General features: G+C 39.8%; 1 protein-coding gene across 1 annotated transcript in view; it reads right to left on the minus strand.

Moving 5' to 3' along the window:
• The window catches only part of LOC122789623 (circadian locomoter output cycles protein kaput-like), a 1,222,827-nt gene that overhangs the window by 853,878 nt on the left and 346,344 nt on the right, over nucleotides 1-22,605 (minus strand). The window contains exon 2 of the mRNA XM_044057016.1: nucleotides 3,062-3,118. Coding sequence (XP_043912951.1) covers nucleotides 3,062-3,093 — 32 coding nt within the window. The 5' untranslated portion in view covers nucleotides 3,094-3,118. The remainder of the gene's footprint in view (nucleotides 1-3,061; nucleotides 3,119-22,605) is intronic.

Consider the following 22,605-nt stretch of genomic DNA (forward strand, 5'->3'; position numbering starts at 1 on the left):
GAAGGACAGGAAACAGAAAGAAGGACAGGGAGCAGAAAGAAGGACAGGAAAGAGAAAGAAGGACAGGGAGCAGAAAGAAGGACAGGAAACAGAAAGAAGGACAGGAAGCAGAAAGAAGGACAGGAAACAGAAAGAAGGACAGGAAACAGAAAGAAGGACAGGGAGCAGAAAGAAGGACAGGAAACAGAAAGAAGGACAGGAAGCAGAAAGAAGGACAGGAAACAGAAAGAAGGACAGGGAGCAGTAGAGGAGGCACTTGGCAATCAGGCAAGCGTAATGGCAGTGAAGGAAATGAGATCAACCAAAGCCAAGTGGAATTGGGACTTGACAGACAGCATCAGGATAAGGAACAGTGACTTTATTAGGTAAAGGTGGTACAGATTACACCCGACTATGGAGAGAACAAAAGAACTGAATGAAAAATTCAACTCAATTTTCAAAGACGGGAATGGGTCACACTGAGAAGAAGCAAGTGCTAAACAGGGAGAGAAGTGGGTAGACAGCAGTGTAGACTGGGAGGAGATGCAAACACAACTGTCTACCCTGAGAGAGGACATGCCAGAGAACCCAGATGGACTGCCCTCAAAGAGGACATGGCAGAGAACCCAAATGAATTGCTCTCAAAGAAAATCCTCAATACGGTGTTGGCAATCCCTTTGACAAAAATCTTCAACATGTCAAGCTCCTCTTTAGAAGTCTGCAGGACTGCAATGCTGAGTCCCCTACTGAGGGAGGGGGGGCTGGTAAAAAAAACTGCATGATAACATTTGTGAAATTTAGGAATGGTGGTAGGGAATCGTGACCAAAAGCAGGTTGACAAGAGAATGGTAGCCTTTTGGACACTGGTAAGGACTGTCAGTTGCAAGACCCATATTTGTAAGTGAGATTAATGCAGCACAAGCCCCATCACATATAATAGGAATGGAGCCTGAACCTAGTGGTGCAAAGCGGTACACAATGATAGATTCCTGGCCTTTCCACTGGGGGAAAGGCATGGCACAAGTTAATCACAAATTCCCCATGCCATCTTAAAGAAAGCAAAGGTTTGTTTCTGAAAGAAGTATGCCTTTTCTTAGTTTATAGTTGTCTCCATAGTGACTGAAGCCATGGAAAAACTCAGACTAAGACTGCCAAAAGAAGCTACCAGAAACCAATACTCTAAACATGGGAAAACCATAATGTCCATCTAAAAGACCTGTGTCATAAGGGCTAACACTTTCCTGAAAACAGAGGCAGTGGAATGAAGACCAAACAGTAGTACCTTTGTTGAAATGCTGAGGAGAAAAGAAGGGATTTCCAGTAACTGTATCGAGGATACCAAATCCTGATCTGTCAGGTGGCATCTATCAACAATCACTGACAACATCCAAAATTAGAACCTTAAAGGCCTACAAAGCTGACATATGAAAGTGCACAGTGCCATAAGAAAGGTGGAACTGCTGAGATCCACAGGAGATCAAAGTCTCCCATACTTCCTAAAAACAGGAAAGAACTGAAAATAAAACCACATTCTTTAGTTCTATGTTTGGAAAAATTCCATTATTCCTTTGATGAGAAAGGAACAAAAAATGCACCAAAGTTTTCTCTGAGTCAAACGTGCCCTTCAGTGAGGAATAAAACAGCAGGAGAACTAGTTTTTGTTATTTTTACTAGTCATTTATTAACTTGGTAATCCCACTGGCTATGAATGCCTGTTTTTGGGGCTGTTGTAATAATATTGATGAAGTTATTTGTAGAAAGTAAGTCAAACTGCAAGGGATGATTAAGGGAAAGCAACGCAGGACTACAGAATGAAGCTTCTTAGCACTGCACAGCTTTAATTATCTTTGTAAAATTGCCAGTTCCCGAACAATGGCCTACTTTAATAATTCCCAAAACCAAACTATATTAAATAAAGGTTTCCAAATTTGGGTACATTTAGAGAACCAACCTCCTGCCTAGTTACCCTTGCAGAGTAGTCAAGAGTAATAAAATGCCTAGAAATCTGGTCACCCCTCACAGAAAAATGTCCTAGTAGAATGCCTGTCTACTATATTTGTAGTACCATAGATACAACATACTACATGCAAGTCTAGGTTTTAAACCATGCAGTAGAGCTTCTTGTCAAACTACCTTTCATTAAGCAGAGAGGAAAGACATTTTTCAACATGTAACTGAGGTCAGTGACTCACTCAGGGACTGAACGCTATGCTAAGGTGATTTGGGAGTTTGTGTAGCTCATTGAACGTTTTGTTAATTATTCATGAGTGCTTCATTTAGAGCACTCCTCCTAAAGGAAAAGCTGCATTAAACAGCACAGCATTTTAGAGACAGCTGTCATTGAGTTCCACAGCAGAGCTGCTGAAATCAGCTTTGAGTCATCTGCCATTGTGAAGGCTGCAGATTATAAACTGGGTAGAAGGAGTAGGCCGATTAATGATTCTCATGGACGCAGCCCTAGTACCAAGTATATAACTAGCATATAAACAGCAGAAAGAAATCACTCTAGCAATAGAGTTGTAAAACTTTTCAGGCAAACCTCCTGTTCAGATCATGACTTCTTTCCATTTCTGTGGTGGTGTACCTACTTGATATCAAATGGTTACCCTACAAGAAGCGAGGGCAAGAACAATGTAGTTTTTATCCTTTAATAAAATGTATCCATGTAATATTTTTGATGAAATGCAGTCAAAAGTCCTTTAATAAAATGTATCCATGTAATATTTTTGATGAAATGCAGTCAAAAGTTGCATTTAAATTCTTAAATTATTAGCTCATGAAACGATAAGAAAACTTCAGAATCTATTAGTAAGAGAAATCCATTCAGAAAGTCCTAGAATAATGAAGTTTTAAGTGAAATCCAGTTGCTACATAGCTTATTTACATTTACATACTTTTGCATACATCCCTATTAGTAACAGAATCACCTTTGAAGTTATCTTGCTTTTTGCATTTGAGTACTGTAAAGTCAAAGGAGGACAGTCCAAAAGTCAAAGCAGGTGTCATAATCTTTTGTAAGTACACCTTACCAAGGTCAGACACTCTGCTTCATGATGCTTGTAAGTTTCATCTCTTTACTTACCTCTTTGCCCTGTCCTTCTCATCTTCGTCCATCAGCTTGTTGACACAACCACTGGTTCTACAAGACAGAAGAAACAATATCAAATTATCACAATCAGCTTGGAAATTTACAGGTGAAAGGTAGTATTGTCAGGTAATGTGCAAATAATGATAAGGAAAATAACACTGTTGAAGGATTATGTTTTCTCATATATCAAAATAATTCCAGTGAGTCTTCATGATACAATATGTTAGTACTAAATGATAAACAGAGGCTACTGTAAGTTTACATGTACTGTGCAAACTGTCATTTCTAAACAGGAACATAAATCAGTATTTGCAATGCTTTCATTTGAAATGGCAATTAGACCATCATGCAACCACAATAGCTCCTACAAGTAAACACTAGGTTAGTAGTGCTTAAGGCTACCATTGTATAACTCTTCAAGTCGAGGTAGTATGGCATAAAACAATTTGTTTAAAAAGATAAAAAAAATCCTGGGTGAAGTAAGGGCAAACTCCCTCACTCCACTAGGCAATGGGCTTTACCTCCTGTACCACTTTACATATTATAACAACTCTGAGGAAAGAAATAAATATTTTTTCTATTTTTTTAAAAAAAGGGCCTGTTATCATGGATGTGGATTTTCCCACTATCTCTGTTACCAGTTTGGTGGATATGGGCATCCTGAGGCAATGTAGAAATTGCCTCATATTTACTGAAAAAACAGCTAATTCTCAAACCGACTGATAAGGTATGTGAGAGATCTATTTACATAATGTCACTGGAGGTAAAAGCACTCCTAATGTCAGTCAGGATGTAAGTAGCACACATGCTGCACCCATCTCACACAGCATGAAGCAGACACATAGACCCACATGTGCTGAGGCACTTAAATGTAACCTTACTAAACCCCAAAGACCTCCTAGATGAAGTACACATGACAGGCACCTTTACCAGCCCCAAATGCACTCTTTGAAAACAATACTCACATCAACACATACAGCCACATCTCATGAAGCCTCCCTTTATAAGGCCATAAGGCAAGTGACCACACAATCCAACATTCTGGTTATTGGTGATTTCATTGTGAGACACACTGATGTCCATCTCACCAGACTAAGTGAGGCAAAACTCTTATCAGCGCCACATTATTCACACACTCAGGTTATTGGACTACAAGTAGCTGTGTGACTCAGTCATAGTCCATGCGGGTGTGAGTCACCTGAGACGTACCTCCCTGGACTATATGATAATAATGGAACTCTATAAATGTGTGTCTCAGGCTGGCATGAGCCTAGCACTGAGCAGCATTTTACCTTCTCCAAGGATGATGCCACCATCCAAATAAAAGATGACTGGCTTAAATAATTGGCTTAGTTTCTGGTATCATTTTTAAGGGAGAGCAATATTTGTCAACTTGGAAGAAGATGGTCAACAGACTGTCGTGCATTGCCAATGATGGCCTGCACCTGTCCCCTCTAGGCTTTCAGATATTAGGTACAACGTTGTCCTCTCCCATGGTGCCTTTGTTAGGCAATGCCAAACTGAAAGTACTTCTGACATAGCAAATAGAAACCAAAGAAATCTAAACGTGTTACTGCTCAGTGCTAGGAATCTAAAACAAGAAACTCCACTCCCTACAAGCTCTCCTCACCCAACAGAATGATGACATTGATGCAGTCACTCAGACATGGTTTAAAGTGGTGGAGAGAACACCGGTAGTGCAAAACTATAATGCCTTCCACACATTTATACCAGCTACTACACAGACAGGGACTAAAGGTGGGGGTGTCTCGGTGTACATCAAAAATAAATATACCCCAAGGTTGGTCAAAGAGGACAATGCACTTGAGCTACTCCATGTTCAAATCACCACAGGCAAAATCCAATACCACTTTCTTGCAAGCTATAGGCCCCCTCTATGATCTAGAAACCTCATAAATGTATTTAAGCTTATTGGAAACACTCATCATCCAGTCCAATATCATATTCATCTGTGACTTTAATTACCACACTATTAATTAGGAACCAAATACAACACCAAAATTGCAGGCACATACATCCCTGGACTTTGTAAACACAAACTCTATGGACTAAATTGTCAATACACTAACCAGGGGTACAAACATACTGGATCTGGTCTTCACTAATATGGGAGAGTGCTGCACACCCCCTACTGTAATGTCTTCTCTGGTAAGATTAGACCACAAAACAGTCTCCTGTGAAGTAAAAATAAAACCTGGAACCTCAGCTAACACTGGAATGTTCAGGAACTACTCAAAGGCTAACCTTCTGCTATTAAGTAAGAACCTGGCAAAATTTCAAGCCCCCATAAACCCTGCCACACTGCTGCCTATGCAGAACTGTTCACAAAACTCTATACATGTATGTTAATAGCTGCATATAGACAGCTGTACCCACCAGGAAGAAGTACAGAACTAACTCAAAAATCAAGCAACCCTGGTGGAATCACAACATCAATAGGCTGTATAACAGAAAGAAGAACATCATGGAAAACATTAGGAGCATAGCACCCAACAAGATCAAAGTACTTTCATCAACTAAACAAACAAACAACTGACAGGACAAATACATTCTACCAAAGCCAATGTTGAGGTAAACTTGGCCTCCCAGTCCAAAGACAACCACAAAGTATTATTTAGTTATGTCTACAACCAAAACGGCAACACACATTTACTATATGCAGAGCTCATTGTTAATAGAGCCACTTATACGGATCCGGAAGATGTAGCAAACCTATTGGCAGACAAATTCAACTTTAACTTTACACTCCCAACCTCTCCTTAGGAAATACCATGAAATATAACTCCCCTACCATCACTATGGAACAGGTTCTCAATGTTCTCTCAAAGGTCAAGAACACAGCATCAATGGGCCCAGACAATATCCAACGATGCCTTCTAAACAGCATGAAACATGGCCTATAAGGCCCTCTGGAATTGCTATTTAACTATAGTCTCAAAACAGGGTTCATCCCCCATGAATGGAGAGCAGCAACAGTCATCCTTCTGCACAAAGGTGGGCCATCTACAGATCCTGGAAACTACAAAGCCATAGGTTTCACTAGTCTGATATGCAAAGCTATGGAAATAATCACCATGGAAATGATTAATAATGATGTAAGGAAACCTACAAACACTGGCCCAACCCAATTTAGTTTTGTCAAGGGCAGGTCATGCCGAATCAATCTGGTGGACTTCTTTGAAGTCTGCAAAACAATGGATGAGTGGAAAATGGTTCACACTGCCTACCTTGACCAAGTCAAGGCATTTGACACAATACCACATTCTGGCATTGTTGACAAACACAAGAGGTTAGGTATAAACCATTATGTCATCCAAGTGGATAGCCAGCTGGCTCACAGAGAGGACACATAGAGTTAGAACTGGGGAATCCGCCTCTACAAAGGGGCCAGTCACAAGTGGAATCCCTAAGGGATTGTTCCTGGGACCGCTCCTTTTTGACATTTATTTCTCTGAAATCAAAGCCAAAGTAAATGACCTCTGGTTGGCTAAATTTCAGATGATTGCAGATTAGGTGCAGTCATAGAATCCTCCTAACAACACTAATGTTCTCCAGGAAGGGCTGACACAGACAAATAACTTGTGTTAGAGCCATGAACTACAACTAAATGACAAGAAACGCATAATAGAATCCTTCAGGAAGTCATTCATCCCAGGTAACTAACCTATTGATAACACACCACTAAGAGTTGACCCAGTCATCAGGGACTTGGAGACACACATAGACATTAATCTAGCCTTTGACCATCACATGTCTACAGTAGTGAGGAAATCATTCTATGCTGTGCAACTTAAAAATAAAGATATTGGCATCTAAGTCCAAGGAGGTCATTGCTTTACTGTATTCAACATTCATCAGACCTATCATTGGGTATAATGCCCCTTTTGGTATATACCTAACCAGGCATATCCAACAAATGGAATGCCCACAGAGGTTTCTCTCTAAAAGATTACAGGGTGTAAGTAACATGTCCTGTGCAGACCGCCTCAAAGCCCTATCCCTGTATTATGTCTCCTACAGACTACTGAGGGGAGATCTATACCTGACATACAAAGTATTGTCAGTCTCTACACTAATGAACCTTCTGCATATCCACAAAACAAACAGCACCAGAAGTACGTGTTCTAAAGACATAAACCTTGCCTGTTATATAAATAGGACCTGCTGGTGAGACAGGTATATATCCCAGAGAGCAGGCTCCACATCCATGTGAAGCATGGTTTCTCCAAAATCCAATTCAAGTTTAATTTGGACAATTGGATGGGGAACAGGAAATTCATTCCTAGTTTGGCACCTGTGTCTCTAATGGACACAGGCAGCCTATAAATAGATCATCTCGCAGGCCCTTGCTTGTAAGTGATTCATCTCCCAAGCTCCCGCTTCAAGGATACAAGGACTTGTCAGAGATTTAGGATGCATGGCTAGGCTTAAAAAGGCCTTTGTGGTCATTAGCCTAGTACACACCTATGAACCTAAATGAACACAGAGCTATTTTTAAAGTGTCTGTCTGAAAACTACTTTGCATTAAGTTTATTATTTAGACCTGGACTGTGTAGTGCTAACCTATGCCTCTCAACTGCCCAGAGTTTTGCCGTACGTACACATTTTTACTTTGCATTTTTGGTTTGAACTTCATAAAATATATGCTTTCTTCGGGAAAAGAATCAAGGCCTGCAGTCACTAAACAATAACAAACATCTGCAGTCACTAAACAATAACAAACATCTGCAGTCACTAAACAATAACAAACATCTGCAGTCACTAAACAATAACAAACATGTGAGTTGTAGATTTCATATCCTTCAGAAAATGCATGTTAACTCAAAATGTGTTACTCTTGCAACTTTCTATGTTTGTAAGATCCGAATTTAAAATATTTTCCTGATTTTGGGTCTTTGTCCCACCCATACTTTTGGCTTTTGTCCAGTAGTCTTGTGCTAAGAGGTTCAGCGGTATTGTCTTCTCTCAAATGTTATGTTGCACAGGCAGCTACAACCACTTGCTCCGCTGCCAGCTGTCACTGTTCTACTCTTACTGTCCCATGCTTTAAAGCAGAAAGAGATCAGCTAGCTTTAATGAACAGTCTGCTAAACATGACTCTTTGAGTTAAGTCATGTTAGCAGGACAAAGGGCTCTGGGTTACCCATCAGAGCTAGGACTTTAAATATGACATTTCACTGCAAGACCATTCCATTCTACTTACCACACCTGTGATTATGTGACTTAAATGACCACATGACTGAACATTTCATTCTACTTACCAAGCCTGTGATTATGTGACTTAAATGACCACATGACTGAACATTTCATTCTACTTACCACGCCTGTGATTATGTGACTTAAATGACCACATGACTGAACATTCCATTCTACTTACCAAGCCTGTGATTATGTGACTTAAATGACCACATGACTGAACATTCCATTCTACTTACCAAGCCTGTGATTATGTGACTTAAATGACCACATGACTGAACATTCCATTCTACTTACCAAGCCTGTGATTATGTGACTTAAATGACCACATGACTGAACATTTCATTCTACTTACCAAGCCTGTGATTATGTGACTTAAATGACCACATGACTGAACATTCCATTCTACTTACCAAGCCTGTGATTATGTGACTTAAATGACCACATGACTGAACATTCCATTCTACTTACCAAGCCTGTGATTATGTGACTTAAATGACCACATGACTGAACATTTCATTCTACTTACCACGCCTGTGATTATGTGACTTAAATGACCACATGACTGAACATTTCATTCTACTTACCAAGCCTGTGATTATGTGACTTAAATGACCACATGACTGAACATTTCATTCTACTTACCAAGCCTGTGATTATGTGACTTAAATGACCACATGACTGAACATTTCATTCTACTTACCAAGCCTGTGATTATGTGACTTAAATGACCACATGACTGAATATTCCATTCTACTTACCAAGCCTGTGATTATGTGACTTAAATGACCACATGACTGAACATTTCATTCTACTTACCAAGCCTGTGATTATGTGACTTAAATGACCACATGACTGAACATTCCATTCTACTTACCAAGCCTGTGATTATGTGACTTAAATGACCACATGACTGAACATTTCATTCTACTTACCACGCCTGTGATTATGTGACTTAAATGACCACATGACTGAACATTCCATTCTACTTATCAAGCCTGTGATTATGTGACTTAAATGACCACATGACTGAACATTCCATTCTACTTACCAAGCCTGTGATTATGTGACTTAAATGACCATATGACTGAACATTTCAATCTATGTATCAAGCCTGTGACTATGTGACTTAAATGACCATGATTGAACATTTCATTCTACTCACCACGCTTGTGATTATGTGACTTAAATGACCACATGATTGAACATTTCATTCTACTCGCCACGCTTGTGATTATGTGACTTAAATGACCACATGATTGAACATTTCATTCTACGTATCAAGCCTGTGATTATGTAACTTAAATGACCATGATTGAACATTTCATTCTACTCACCACGCTTGTGATTATGTGACTTAAATGACCACATGATTGAACATTTCATTCTACATATCAAGCCTGTGATTATGTAACTTAAATGACCACATGATTGAACATTTCATTCTACTCGCCACACCTGTGATTATGTGACTTAAATGACCACATGATTGAATATTTCATTCTAAGTATCAAGCCTGTGATTATGTAACTTAAATGACCACATGATTGAACATTTCATTCTACGTATCAAGCCTGTGATTATGTAACATAAATGACCACGACTGAACATTTCTTTCTACTCACCACGCCTGTGATTATGTGACTTAAATGACCACATGATTGAACATTTCATTCTACGTATCAAGCCTGTGATTATGTAACATAAATGACCATGATTGAACATTTCATTCTACTCACCACGCTTGTGATTATGTGACTTAAATGACCACATGATTGAACATTTCATTCTACATATCAAGCCTGTGATTATGTAACTTAAATGACCACATGATTGAACATTTCATTCTACTTACCAAGCCTGTGATTATGTGACTTAAATGACCCCGTGGTTCTTTCTATGTGGCCACTGATATTTAGGCTCTCTTACCTATCACATTTAAGCATGTATTTACTATACATGTTGCTTGTAAAAATATCCACAGTCCCTTCACTCTTTCCATAAACCTATTGGTTGATAGTTGAGCACACTAGCTTTTGGCCAAGGAAACCACTGAGAAGCTCAACCACATCACCCAGTACCGTCAGGAGACTAACAATGTCCCCCGTTAGATAGATCTTCTCTACATATCCCTAGTGAAAATGTGTGATCCTGCATCAAGTTATCCATACTGGTTTTAATGGTTGTTAGCAATCAGTTTGATATATAAGGGCAGCCTATGCCAGAAATGGTGAATATGCTGAGTTTGGTAAAGCTGGTGCCCAGCACAGAACTCAAATCCATCACCCTGAGATTGATTGCATTGTCTGAGGATTAGAATATATGTCAGTCTAAACACATTGGCAATGCTTCCTCCAGCATAAAGAATTGTTTTACAAATATTCACACACAAACACCACATTGCTTTATTTTAATAGATGGCATTCACTGTGACCCTGATCTAAAATGTCATATGATTATATTATAAAAGGGCATCTGTGGCATCTGGATTACCCAAACTTTTCTTAGAAAATGGCTTGCATAAGTGGTCAAATCATCTGCAATAGACTGAATATTCTCTATAGCACCAAAATCTTGGCTACCTCAAATTTCTGCATAAGTTCTCAGATTCTAAACCATGAAATCCTACCTCCAAAATATAAAGCATACCATCAAAAGAGATGATAGGGTAGCTTTCCTTTCTACAGAGTTTCTGTCACTCTTACAACTTGTGCTACATAATATGACCAACATGGCTCCCTCTTCCTCACCATATTAAAAGGACCAAAAGTATGACCCTTTCCTGTAAGTGTGTTCTACATATTCTCCAAATGACAATGTAGAAGGCCCTTGAAAGTGGTTAACAACAAGCATAAAGATAAAATAAATGTCACTTGGGACTTCAGCCTAACCAATGCACCTGTCCATCTGCTGTCTTGGTCAGCTCATCTAATCACACCATTTGATAACGTCCATGGTAGGGCAGGATACTGCACTAGACTCCTAGTTCTGCAAATATCAGTCTGATAGAAACTGTTAACTCATTCAGTGAATATATACAAACTTTTGCAATCTGCAGTGGGCACAAGAGTATTAATATGCATCCCTTTTCCTGTCCCAAAGACACCCAAAATATTATGAATAATGTGATTGACAATGCACTCAGCAGGGTGCCCAAATGTCAGCTCCCCACCTTCTCCGGTAAGACTCGACAGTTGAGCACTTTTACCAGATCTCTCCTCACAAGCATGAACAGAATGTTTTGTCTAAGTTGATGTGAAATCAGAGATAGGTCACTTCCCTGAACTACTCCTGAGATCAAAGCAGACATTTCATTGAGGCAGATTGTGAGGTAAGCACCATGCAGAACCTTATTACATAAAAATGTATAATGCAAGAGCCAAGCATAAGCTAAGGCTAAAAAGTCTTGTTTGGAGTCAGTCAGAGGCTACATTTTAAGTATAAAACAAAACAAGCCTGTCCAATCCTTTTCCCCATCTGGCTCTGGCCAAATTACCAAATGATTTGTACACATTCCAATACTATTACTTCAAATCCTTCTCTTTCCACAATGGCCACATGGCTACATCCTAATCTGAAAACAGTCTTTAATTTGTTTGATTAACAGCTCATGCATGAAAAGTTCATCAAGAACTACAACAGAGGGTCAAAATGTCCTCCTAGTAGCTGATAATTCACCATCTGAGCTTCTGAAAACAACAGCTCCTTCAGCATGTTACCCAACAGGCTCTATAATGTCTCAGTATGTTCTACAGAGATAAGTTCCAAATCCGTAGAAGTCTACAAAGTTGATTCTAATATATAAAGATGGGCCTTCATCAGCATGGGATAACTACCACCCCACTGCCTGGTGGGCCTTCGTCAGCATATAATAACTGCCACCCCCACAGTTTGGTGGGTCTTCATTAGCATATAATAACGAGTTCCTATCACGTAGCTGAACTTTTACAAGTTTGAACCACATATGGTCGAGACTAAACGTTCAAATTTGTAAAAGTTTGAGCGTTTGAATTGAAATCTCCATAAGCAGAGGTTTCCATTCACTTCAAAGTGGTGCGATCTTGGAGTTGGTATATTTAAGTAGTGTGGGGGTGTGGGGGGGGTGCAGGGGGGCTTGCCCCCTGGTTACAACAATTTAGTTTTTGGCCGTTTTTTTTTTTTTTTTTTACGTAGTTGAAGTTCTGTAATTCTGAACATAATGGTTCGACCATTAGGTGTTCGGAGTTACGGAACTTCAGTTATCTGATATAGACCCTGTAATAACTACTACCCTCCACAGAATGGTGGGCCTTCATCAGCATATAATAAATATCACCCTACAAACTGGTGAGCCTTCAACAACATATAATAACTACCACCCCACAGCCCGGTGGGCTTTCATCAACATATAATAACTACCATCCCACAGCCTGGTGGGCCTTCATCAACATATAATAACTACCAACCCCACAGCCCTGCTCTATCCAATCTCAAAGCTGTTAGAAATATGAAGTTATTTTTAGGTAATTCATAATGTTACTGCTAATAGTGTCTTACCAGCCTTGTTTATAAAACCATTTTAAATTTAGACACTTGCCCTTCTTCAATAGTGAGTTAGCTTTGTCAAGCTACTACCTTTTTAACGGTGTAAATTTCTTCAAAAAGGTAACTAAAGCAGATAAAGCTGATATGCAGTGCAGTTATCATACCTGGACCTATCCAAGGCTTTCAGTGCTATTCACCATGTAGGTGTTGCTGACAAGTTGATGAACTTAAGCAGTGATCATTTTGAATCGAGGTGGATAGGGTTCTGTATAAAACACATACTGTCAGAGTTATAGGTGCCACTTCACAAACTGAAAAGGTCAGACGAAAGGTTCCTCAAGGCATGGTTCTGGGTACTCTTGTAATTGGAAAGTATTTCTCTGATTTACAAGCCAATATCATGAGTCATTGGTTAACACAATCACTGATGACAGCAAACTTGGGGTTGTTATTCAATTACCCTCCAAAATGAAAGAGGCCTGGACTATGCAAAAAAAGACACCGACCTCAGATTTAAGGTAAAACATGTAGGATACTCTGTTTGATAAAATTAATAATTCTTCAGCATACTAGACAGAAGACACACCCATTAAGACTGACACTGTTATTACAGATATAGGCAACCTTGCAGATGCTTTTTTTGTCTTTTGATGATTATGATGTCTCCATTACTGTTAGAAAATGCTTTTGGATAGTTCAATTAATAACCAAGGGCATCCAGTCTAAAGTCAAATCAATCTTACTTCCACTGTGCTTATCTCTTACCTGCTCCATTATTAAATTTTACATCCCCTTTGGTATGTACCTATCAAAACATATCACTCAGCTAGAGAGATCCTAAAGGTTCCTAACCAAAGGAATCGTAGTCCCTTCATTCATCCAGACTATTTGGCTGTCCTCTGTCTTTCTCTCTCTCTCTCTGTCTCTCTGTATTCTGTCTTCTGCAGACCCCAATGTGGTTATCTATGTTTGACATTTCAGACAATGAATAAGCCAGTCTTATAGACCTAATATACCTTTATGGAACTTATGGTTTCTCAAACACACTCTTTATCAACACATTAATAGGGCACATTCCCAGGGTATTCAATAAACTCTGTGTAGGCTTTGTGTGCAGCCTACACAAAGTTTACATGTTAGTAAGCTGAGCAGCAGAGCTAATCACATATTCATGCTGCTTCATATATTCATACAAGCAAAGTTTCATGGCCAGCAACAGTGCTGCCAGCCAGGAAACCATGCAGAGCAGTACAAGCACAGAAAGAAAAATCATTGAAGTTTACCTATGAGCTATTCTGCTCTGCGAGGTCACGTAGACAGCGACAATATCTACCGGGGTGAAAGTACGACAATAACCGTAGCAATAACACAACAAAGTAAAGTGTACTGAGTGCAACATATGCTAAGATAATTATTGGCAGAATGAAATAATGGAGGGGGATGGTAAAAGGCAAGGGCAAATACAGGGAAAAGTACACTGGGCAAGGGCAACTACAAGGAAAGGTACACTGGGCAGGGAAAGTGTGCTGATGAAGATGTGCACAGACATGAGTGATAGGAATGAATGAAGAGGAAGAGCACATGGTAAATATGGCAATGTCCCCAGGATAGGAGATGTCAATGTATGTACACTTGCAAGACAAGTCAGTAGCATCACACTAAGCACATACGTAGATAGCACAGTATGTACTGCTGTTCACACCCCCTGTGCAAGTATATTATGATATAAACACACATGAGATATATATGTGACGCTCACACAAGGTTACATGGTGAATGGTTGTGATATACACATCACTGACGTGGATACTTAGCAAGCACAGTATATACAATAGGGGGTATGTGCATACTCTAAAGTTCTGCAAAATGATTTGCTGCAATATGACTGACAGGTCACCAAAGCTGTCAATCCATCAGTGACACATAACAATAGACATCTGGACAAATGTAGAAAGAAACATGCACAGTCATGGCCACTTTTAAAATATTATGACCATTAATTTGCAGAATTGATAGAATATGTAATTGTAACTTAATGCACATGTTCTGCAGTAACAGATGCGTACAACTGTAATGATTGTCAGTATTATATAAGGGGAATTTACCACCCCTTCCCAAAAGTGACTTTGAAGGGGTTAAAAGGGACAGTGTTAAACCTAGATTTAAAATCAGGAGCAATCCTAGCCAGTTGAGAGGGTTGCATGACACATAAGCCAAAATCCCCCTGCAAGAATTAAACACATGCTAACAGTTTTGTCCCTGAGATGTGTATTTACTGTGTGTACCATATAAAGATGCATCACACAAGCATCTAATAGAACACCATGAAGGTAAGCCTATACAGTTAAATCCTTTATAAGTATACATCTCAGAGAATAGTTCTGTATGGCCTACTAGATATGGGAGCTTACTGTGCCAAATGTGATACACTTGACTAAAGCACTCCTGCTTGACATACGAATGGGCCATACAGATGACAACCCATACAAACTCCACACTATTATGAGTGGATTCCCTACACACAGCTGGATATTGCATGCTTCTGCCACATGTCATAGCAATGCATATTGTCTGAAGCATCTGAAATTGATGTGTGAATTAAGAAGTGCTCCATTATAATGAATGGTAGAGCAGTATGCGGCGCTGATGGCAATGCATCAACTTAGCCCATCTGCACAAACATTATAAATGTTCAGTGTCAATGATCGATGAAGCTATCACTGTAATATTATACACATAACAAACTTTACATGTTGTACACTGTATAAGTACATATCAAACCTCAACACATGTGCCACATAATCACTGTCCCCCTGACATTGTCAGTGAAAATGTTATACTGCCATGAAATCCTAACATACATCTATTTCATGTGTTCATGCAAACTATCAAATGGTAATACAGTGATAAACAGTGAAAAAATTAATGTAGTATGGCTTGTTTCACACAAACAGTCTGTGGCAATGCATGGCCGTCAACACTCTGGACAGTACTGAGTGTGGAAAGTCCATCTGCTTGTCTTTCCCTATAGCACCAGGTATGTTGTATTTTTCGGCTTTTCCTAGTTAGGGGTCACCACAGAGGAACTCCGGTCCGCTAATGATTGGCAGTAGATTTCCACGTGCTGGCTTGCCGGGCCTAATGCACAACCTTCAATGAAGGAACGCCCATTCATGCATGTCGCCACACAGAAGACGTTCTAACTGAGAATCGAACGGGCAGCGTCTAACTGTGAGGCGACAACCCTACCGCAGCACCACCACCACAGTATCCCTGTAGCACCAGGTATAAGTGTAGTAAATTCATAGTCAGAACACAGGTGAGCCAGAGTTCAAATCCTAAGGGTTGTTTTTTTTTTTTTTTTTACAAATGGTGTCAGGATGTCATTAGCTAAGTAAATGTGATCAGGAATGGAAGTGTGACTAGCAATCATTGCACTCAAATATGTGTCTTCTCCACATTGTATCAGTAATGTCTAGAGCAATGCACTTTCACAACTAGTAGCTGTTTTGCATGCCTCACTGCAAATCACAAAATAATTGTGTGTATAGCTTGCTACAAATAACAAGATGCAAATGTATGTTTATACATCTGATCATCACCTGAACCTACTGAATCAAAGTAATAAGTTGTTATTATTCATCAACAGAGTCATGACAGCATGCAGAAATCATGAGATGACCTTTACATCCATCAGCCTAATAGATACACACACGTAAAAAAGGGTGGAAGTGAAAGGATGCCTACAAAGAGAGGTGGGTATACACATAACAATGGCATAATGGAACATTCATGGACATGTTTTTAGAGTATTCTCATAATTAACCTGCCACCCTCTGTAGCATGAAGTGACTGATACAGGGGGGTAAAGAAGGATTAGGAGAGGGACAACAGGCTTTTGACAAACAAAACAAGGTTGGATAAATATCTCATAGTTGTGTTGATGGATGTCACTTCAAATAGTCTTTTTTGGTCAGTATTCATTATATCTCCATGAAAACTCATACCTGTGGCAAATGTTGCGATGCAGATGATTAAACATATCAGACACATACAACATTACACTAAGGAATGATGTGAGATGTATCTGAAATCAATCCCTTGATGCTAGGGGAAAAAAAAGTCTTAATTCAAGTGATTTATGTCAGCTCTCCACAAAGGAAGTTGCACTTTGTGACATCCAGCATTCTAAGAACTTTCAGAGTAACTATTTCAAAGTAGTGCCTGTACTCTGCCCTCACTCGGTATTCCGCACTATGCTTAAGGAACATTGAGCGAGGATAGTGCAGCTGATGGCAAAAACTCACCAAGTTTTGCCATAAGACATGAGTAGCAATTCACCACAGCCCGGCATTGGCAGGTGATGCCAAACTCCATGCAAATGCAGGTGACAAAAATGAAGGCTTTTTTATGGGCTATTTCTGGCCATGTGTGTTGCGGGTGATTCTATTTTTTGACCAGATTAAACATGTGAAAGTGGAGTTGATAGGAAAGTGATGAAATGGCATGGGGGGGGCAAGCAAACAAAGGGGAAGCAGAACAGACATTTGCAGGAGGGAATTGTGAGAGAACCATAGATATCCAATTCTTCAACACAGTAAAGGGCATCTGTAGACAACATTTGATAAATTTGAACTATCACCACAACACAGATGGGTGGCAACAACAGTGATGTTCTACAGCTAATTTGACCGCATCAAGTGAGTCGAGAAGACACATATGTGAAGTCGAGAGCTCAGTATGAAACATTTTTTTTTTGTGGGACAGGTGCCCATTTTACTTTTGGTTCAAAAGAGATAAAAGTTTGGAAAGGAGCCTAGGAATTTGAGGGTCAGGTAGGTAAGAATAAATGAGGAAGCAGGTACAGACAAACAGGACATACAAGACAGACACAGGGATGGTGAAAGATGCAAAATGGTTGGGGAGCACCATGACTGGGGGTAAGTAGGGGACATCAGAGGCACATGAACTTCAAGCGTGGAAACAGTGGGAATCTAGTCCTTACCCTCAGAACTGTCATCATGGTCTCCTTCATCAGTTGCCTGTTAGACTGCTTGATGTGGAAGTCTCTTTTCTATTTTTAGCATCAGCTTCTCCAGCCAGCTGATGCAGGCAGCAAGGACAGTCTCTATTAGGTCATGCACCATCACTTGCAGCTCCTGGCGGGTGACAAAATCACCACCTCCACCAGTACTCCCAGAAGGTACCATTGTACCACTAGCCAGGGCAATGGTACATGACAAGGATGGACCTGGTAGGGCAGGGGTTGTGGAGACAGTACTGCCAGGCTGCATCCCAGAGGTGCGGGGTGTCAATGCAACAGCCAATGGATGTTTGGCAGGCCAAGCCACAGCAGTTGGCTCACCTCCCTGTGCTGAAATGCATTTGGTTTGTTGGCAGAAAGGCATGACATCAGAACAGTGTGATTCTGGGTACCCCCTCAAAAAAAGAGAGATAAGGAGTGGAGTGGGACAAAAAAGAAAAGAGATTATTGGAACCATGATATGTCACATTCATTCTTTATTACAATAAATATCCTTATACTGTTATACCAGCTAAAGAGCTTTAACAATCCCAAATGATTGTCAGTTGTTACAAGGAATCCTTGGAATATGCATATACTCCATTTATGCTTTTACAACAACTACACATTAACTTAACATGGCATTCAAGCCAATATTGCTGCATTTCAAATTTAAAAATGATACTTGTTGAATGTGGCTATATCGGTCACTTGTGGGAAATGAACCCACATAATCTGAATACAGCATTACACTTGCCTAATACAATTACCAGTAGTTACAGCAGAAAGCATGTGTACTTGGTGTTACAGTTAAGATATGCATGCTGAAGTTGATACTGATCTATGGAATAACAATATTTACTAGAATAAGGGTCATATATGCTGCAAACATACTCCTTGTCTCTCCAAGTCACACCATTCTCTCAGCATGTGCCACCCTGTTTGCTGTAATTTCCGCTGCAACCGTAAAATAAAGAATGAGAGAAAAAGAGACATGAAAGTATTCTTGGCTATTTACACCACTGCTTATCATTTCAAGTTGCTTGAAGTGTATATATACACAACTGTGGGGTGTTAGTTTGAAACTCATCCAGGCACGTGTTAAGTTGTGCCTGCTTACACTCATTAAGGTCACTGTGGTGGTGACTACACTGCTCCCCAGTGTGTGGTAAGCCAGTTGCACTAGAGACAGCCTTAGGCTGGTCCAAGCCACCAACTTGTACTGAGACCTAGTATAGTCCCCTTGCAGCAGACTCCAGCTGTAGTGTTTCATTACATGTGCAACAAAGATTTTTAACTCCTTCACAAACCACCTCTGTGCCCTGAATTTGGCACCATCCTTCCCATCTCCTACCATGTCTGCATAAGTCCTCCAACAACAGTAGCAATGGTTTCCTGCCAAACTGTGATATTCCATTTTATGACTAGTGTGCAAACAAGCAACAAATGCCAACCACATCTGTGCAATGGCAAGCAAAGAGAAACATTTCCAAACAAATAGGAAGGAAACTTATGAAACAGCAATGATGATGTGACATTTGGCATCAATTTATGGCATGTGTGCTGCTATGCCTGGTTACACTTTGTCCAATGGTCAACACTGAAATGCTAAATGACTTGGCTTTTAAGTCATGATTTTGGAGGGATCAGTGGGGATAACTTGGAACATATTTTATGGGGACTTACACACTGTTAAAAGTAATTTGTACAAGGTGGGATTCAAGCCTATATAAAAATGCACACATTTCTAGATAGGTGAGTATTCCTCATTGCCACAGAAGAAGTATTTCTTAACCATGGTCATTACAAATATACAGCTTAAAGACTGACTGGTGCTGTATTTAAATCAGGCCTGTATGTGTGTTGACATTAAAAGGTCCTGGCTTGTGGATTCTCAGGTGTGATGCAGGAGTAATGTCTGACTTGCATGGCTTTAATAATAGAGTTTGGAGTTATGATGCATATCTCACAATACATTTTGTTTTACAGTTATACTTGGGTTATGGGAGGGGTGTAGATGATTATCAGTAAACTACTGTGCCCATCAGAGATATGTAACTGCATCTCTATTACATAATCATTATTGTCATGCTAACCAGTTACGCACAGCTGGGGTTCATATGTCAGTCATTAATGAGCTATGATGCCTACAGAAGTATGTGTATGCAAGCTGTAATGATAGTGTTCTATCAAGCAACCTGCTATACATAGCTATTGGTATGGAGTATTTTCTTTATGTGAAAAATGACAGTGGGACAGTCTTACTGAAAAGTAGAGTGTGCTGGAATTGAACTCTGGTTCAGCTGTGTTCTGGCCATGAACTCATTGCATTTATACCTGATGTTACAAGGAAAGATAAGCAGGTGTATTTTCCACACTACTGTTCAGAGTGCTGATGGCCGCACATTGCTGCTGAGCCTGTATGCAATAAGGAAAGCTAACTAAATTACATTTTTCACTTTTTTTATTGAACCCTGTTTGCAGACAGGTTGGCAACATGCAAATGGAATTATGACTCCATGTTGCAAACTACTCGGCAAGGCTGCTAAGTGTGTTTCCACTTTATAAGGCAACTGAAATTAAGTGGTGAACTGTGTTTACACTATGCCATGTGCCACACACATGGGGAAGATAAAAAAAGTGAACAAGGGAAACAAGGGTTAAAAAATTAGTTCTGATTTGAACCATCAGACTATTGCAATTTTTCAAAACAGTACTGGTGGGCTATCTCTCTTTTCTGCAGACACAGCTTTGCAATACTGATCAAATCATGTGCATACAAGCAATTCACATTTCATATCCATTATTAAACAATTCATATAGTTGGACGTTCTCAGTGTAAATGTATAGATAACATATTTAGTGCAATGAGTTATCACACAATATTTATGAATATGTTCACAAAACTGCAGCCTTGCCCTTTTTTGTATTCTGGAAATCTTTCCCATATCTCTGCTTTATTATCACACATGCAATCTCTAATGCAAATTCTCTCATTTTTCTTTCAAGGTGTAATAAAAAGCAAAGGCAGGAAACTGTGGTATTATTTATTTATTTATTTATTTATTTATTTAAATTTGTTGACCAGGAGTGTCCGACTGGACGTAGGTCCATTTTCAACGGAGGCCCGGGTAGAAAAGCTCCACAGTAAAATAAACAGACAGTAGTTACATTGGATTACATAGCAATTAACAATTTAACATAGCAATTACTTACAACATATTTACAGATGAAGAACATAATACATCAGTAGACAACTAGAATCTTTATCTGTGAAGTACATAACAGACATTAACAAATGTTACAATGAGAAGTTCCTGCTGTATAATAAGTACTAGGCTTATGAGCATCTGAGCTTGCTATAATCAAGGTAGTTAGTGTAGTGGAAAGAAAGGTAGTGGTTGGATGGGGTGGATGATATTAGAGGGGGAGTTGCAAGGGCATAGCCAGCATGTTTTTTAGGTGCGCTTTTAGTAAAATTTTGAAGTGGGTGCATGATGGTACGGAGGTAATTGTGGGTGGAAGTGAGTTCCATAATTTGGCTATGGCGCAAGAGAATAGTGCTTCACCAGCAGAGTTATTGGCTTTAGTGATCTGCAAGTGATTGTTGTTGCTGGATCTTAGTGGTCTGGTGGTGCGATACGGTTGGAGTAGATTCTGGAGGGATGGCAAGGAATTATGGCAAGGAATTATGGCAAGGAAGTATACATGTGGGGTGTTTGGTTTTGTTTAAAAACTCAATGCAGTTAGTTCAACACTTTGAAAGTGTATCCTGACTGACACACCCGCTTCAGTGAAGGGTGACAGTGCATTACTTTGTTTTGCTTCAGTCAGAGTAATCATTCACAGTTGCAAGCCATTAGCTCCTAACAATGGTATAGAGGCTACACTGTGTTTACATCTGATACACAAAGTCAAAAGTTTGGTATTCAGCACTTTGAATGAGTTCACACTTGATTTGCACATTCAGAGTGCTCAGAGGGCTGAATCTACACTGAAAGGTAATCATGTAGCTAGCGAACTGGAAGGGGAGGAGATTGTTTTGAGTCATACATATTGCTCCACTTGTGACAATTTAGAGATAAGTAGACTTTGGACTCCTTTTTCTATAGTGGGTATTTCAGTTGCATGGGTCATGTTATTTGGTAAACTGCATAAGTATATATTACAGATTTTAGTCATGTCAGGTACTGATGGCATTACTGGACACCTCACACACATTCTACTTAGCTGCAGTTAGTATACAGGTATCTGCTATTCATTCATATTCTTACATATTTATTCTTCTATTGCACATTCTACATTTACACTGACAGTCCTTTAGTTATGACTGTTGTCATTCAGGACTGACTTCCTCTCTGATGCTAGCAGTACACAGCCATTATATGGGGAACTAAAGGGTGCAACAATTGCCTGACATCAACTGTGCTCTATGGAAGTGCATAGGATGAAAGGTGTACCCTTTAGGTGATCATCATGCGCACTATCCATTGCCTGTTGGCCAGGGTGTGGACATATTTTTCAAGCCTATCTCTACCTTTACCCACAGCAGCTGGGGTTCCCCCTCTGACTCCTCATCTGCAGGTTGATATGGTGACCCTGCCAGTGACAGTGGAATGTGTGCTCCTATCCCTTGATGTTCCAGCTGCAGCTGTTTTTGCATGATGATATTGTGTAGGACAGCATAGACTGTAGTAATTTCTGCACAAGTACTGGGATCATACTGCAGGGTCTCACCTGATGAAGCTATGTACCAAAACTGTGACTTCTGCAG

This window comes from Protopterus annectens, chromosome 15.part0 (assembly GCF_019279795.1).
Source record: "Protopterus annectens isolate FY-2018-M chromosome 15.part0, PAN1.0, whole genome shotgun sequence".
NCBI classification, from domain to species: Eukaryota; Metazoa; Chordata; order Ceratodontiformes; family Protopteridae; genus Protopterus; species Protopterus annectens.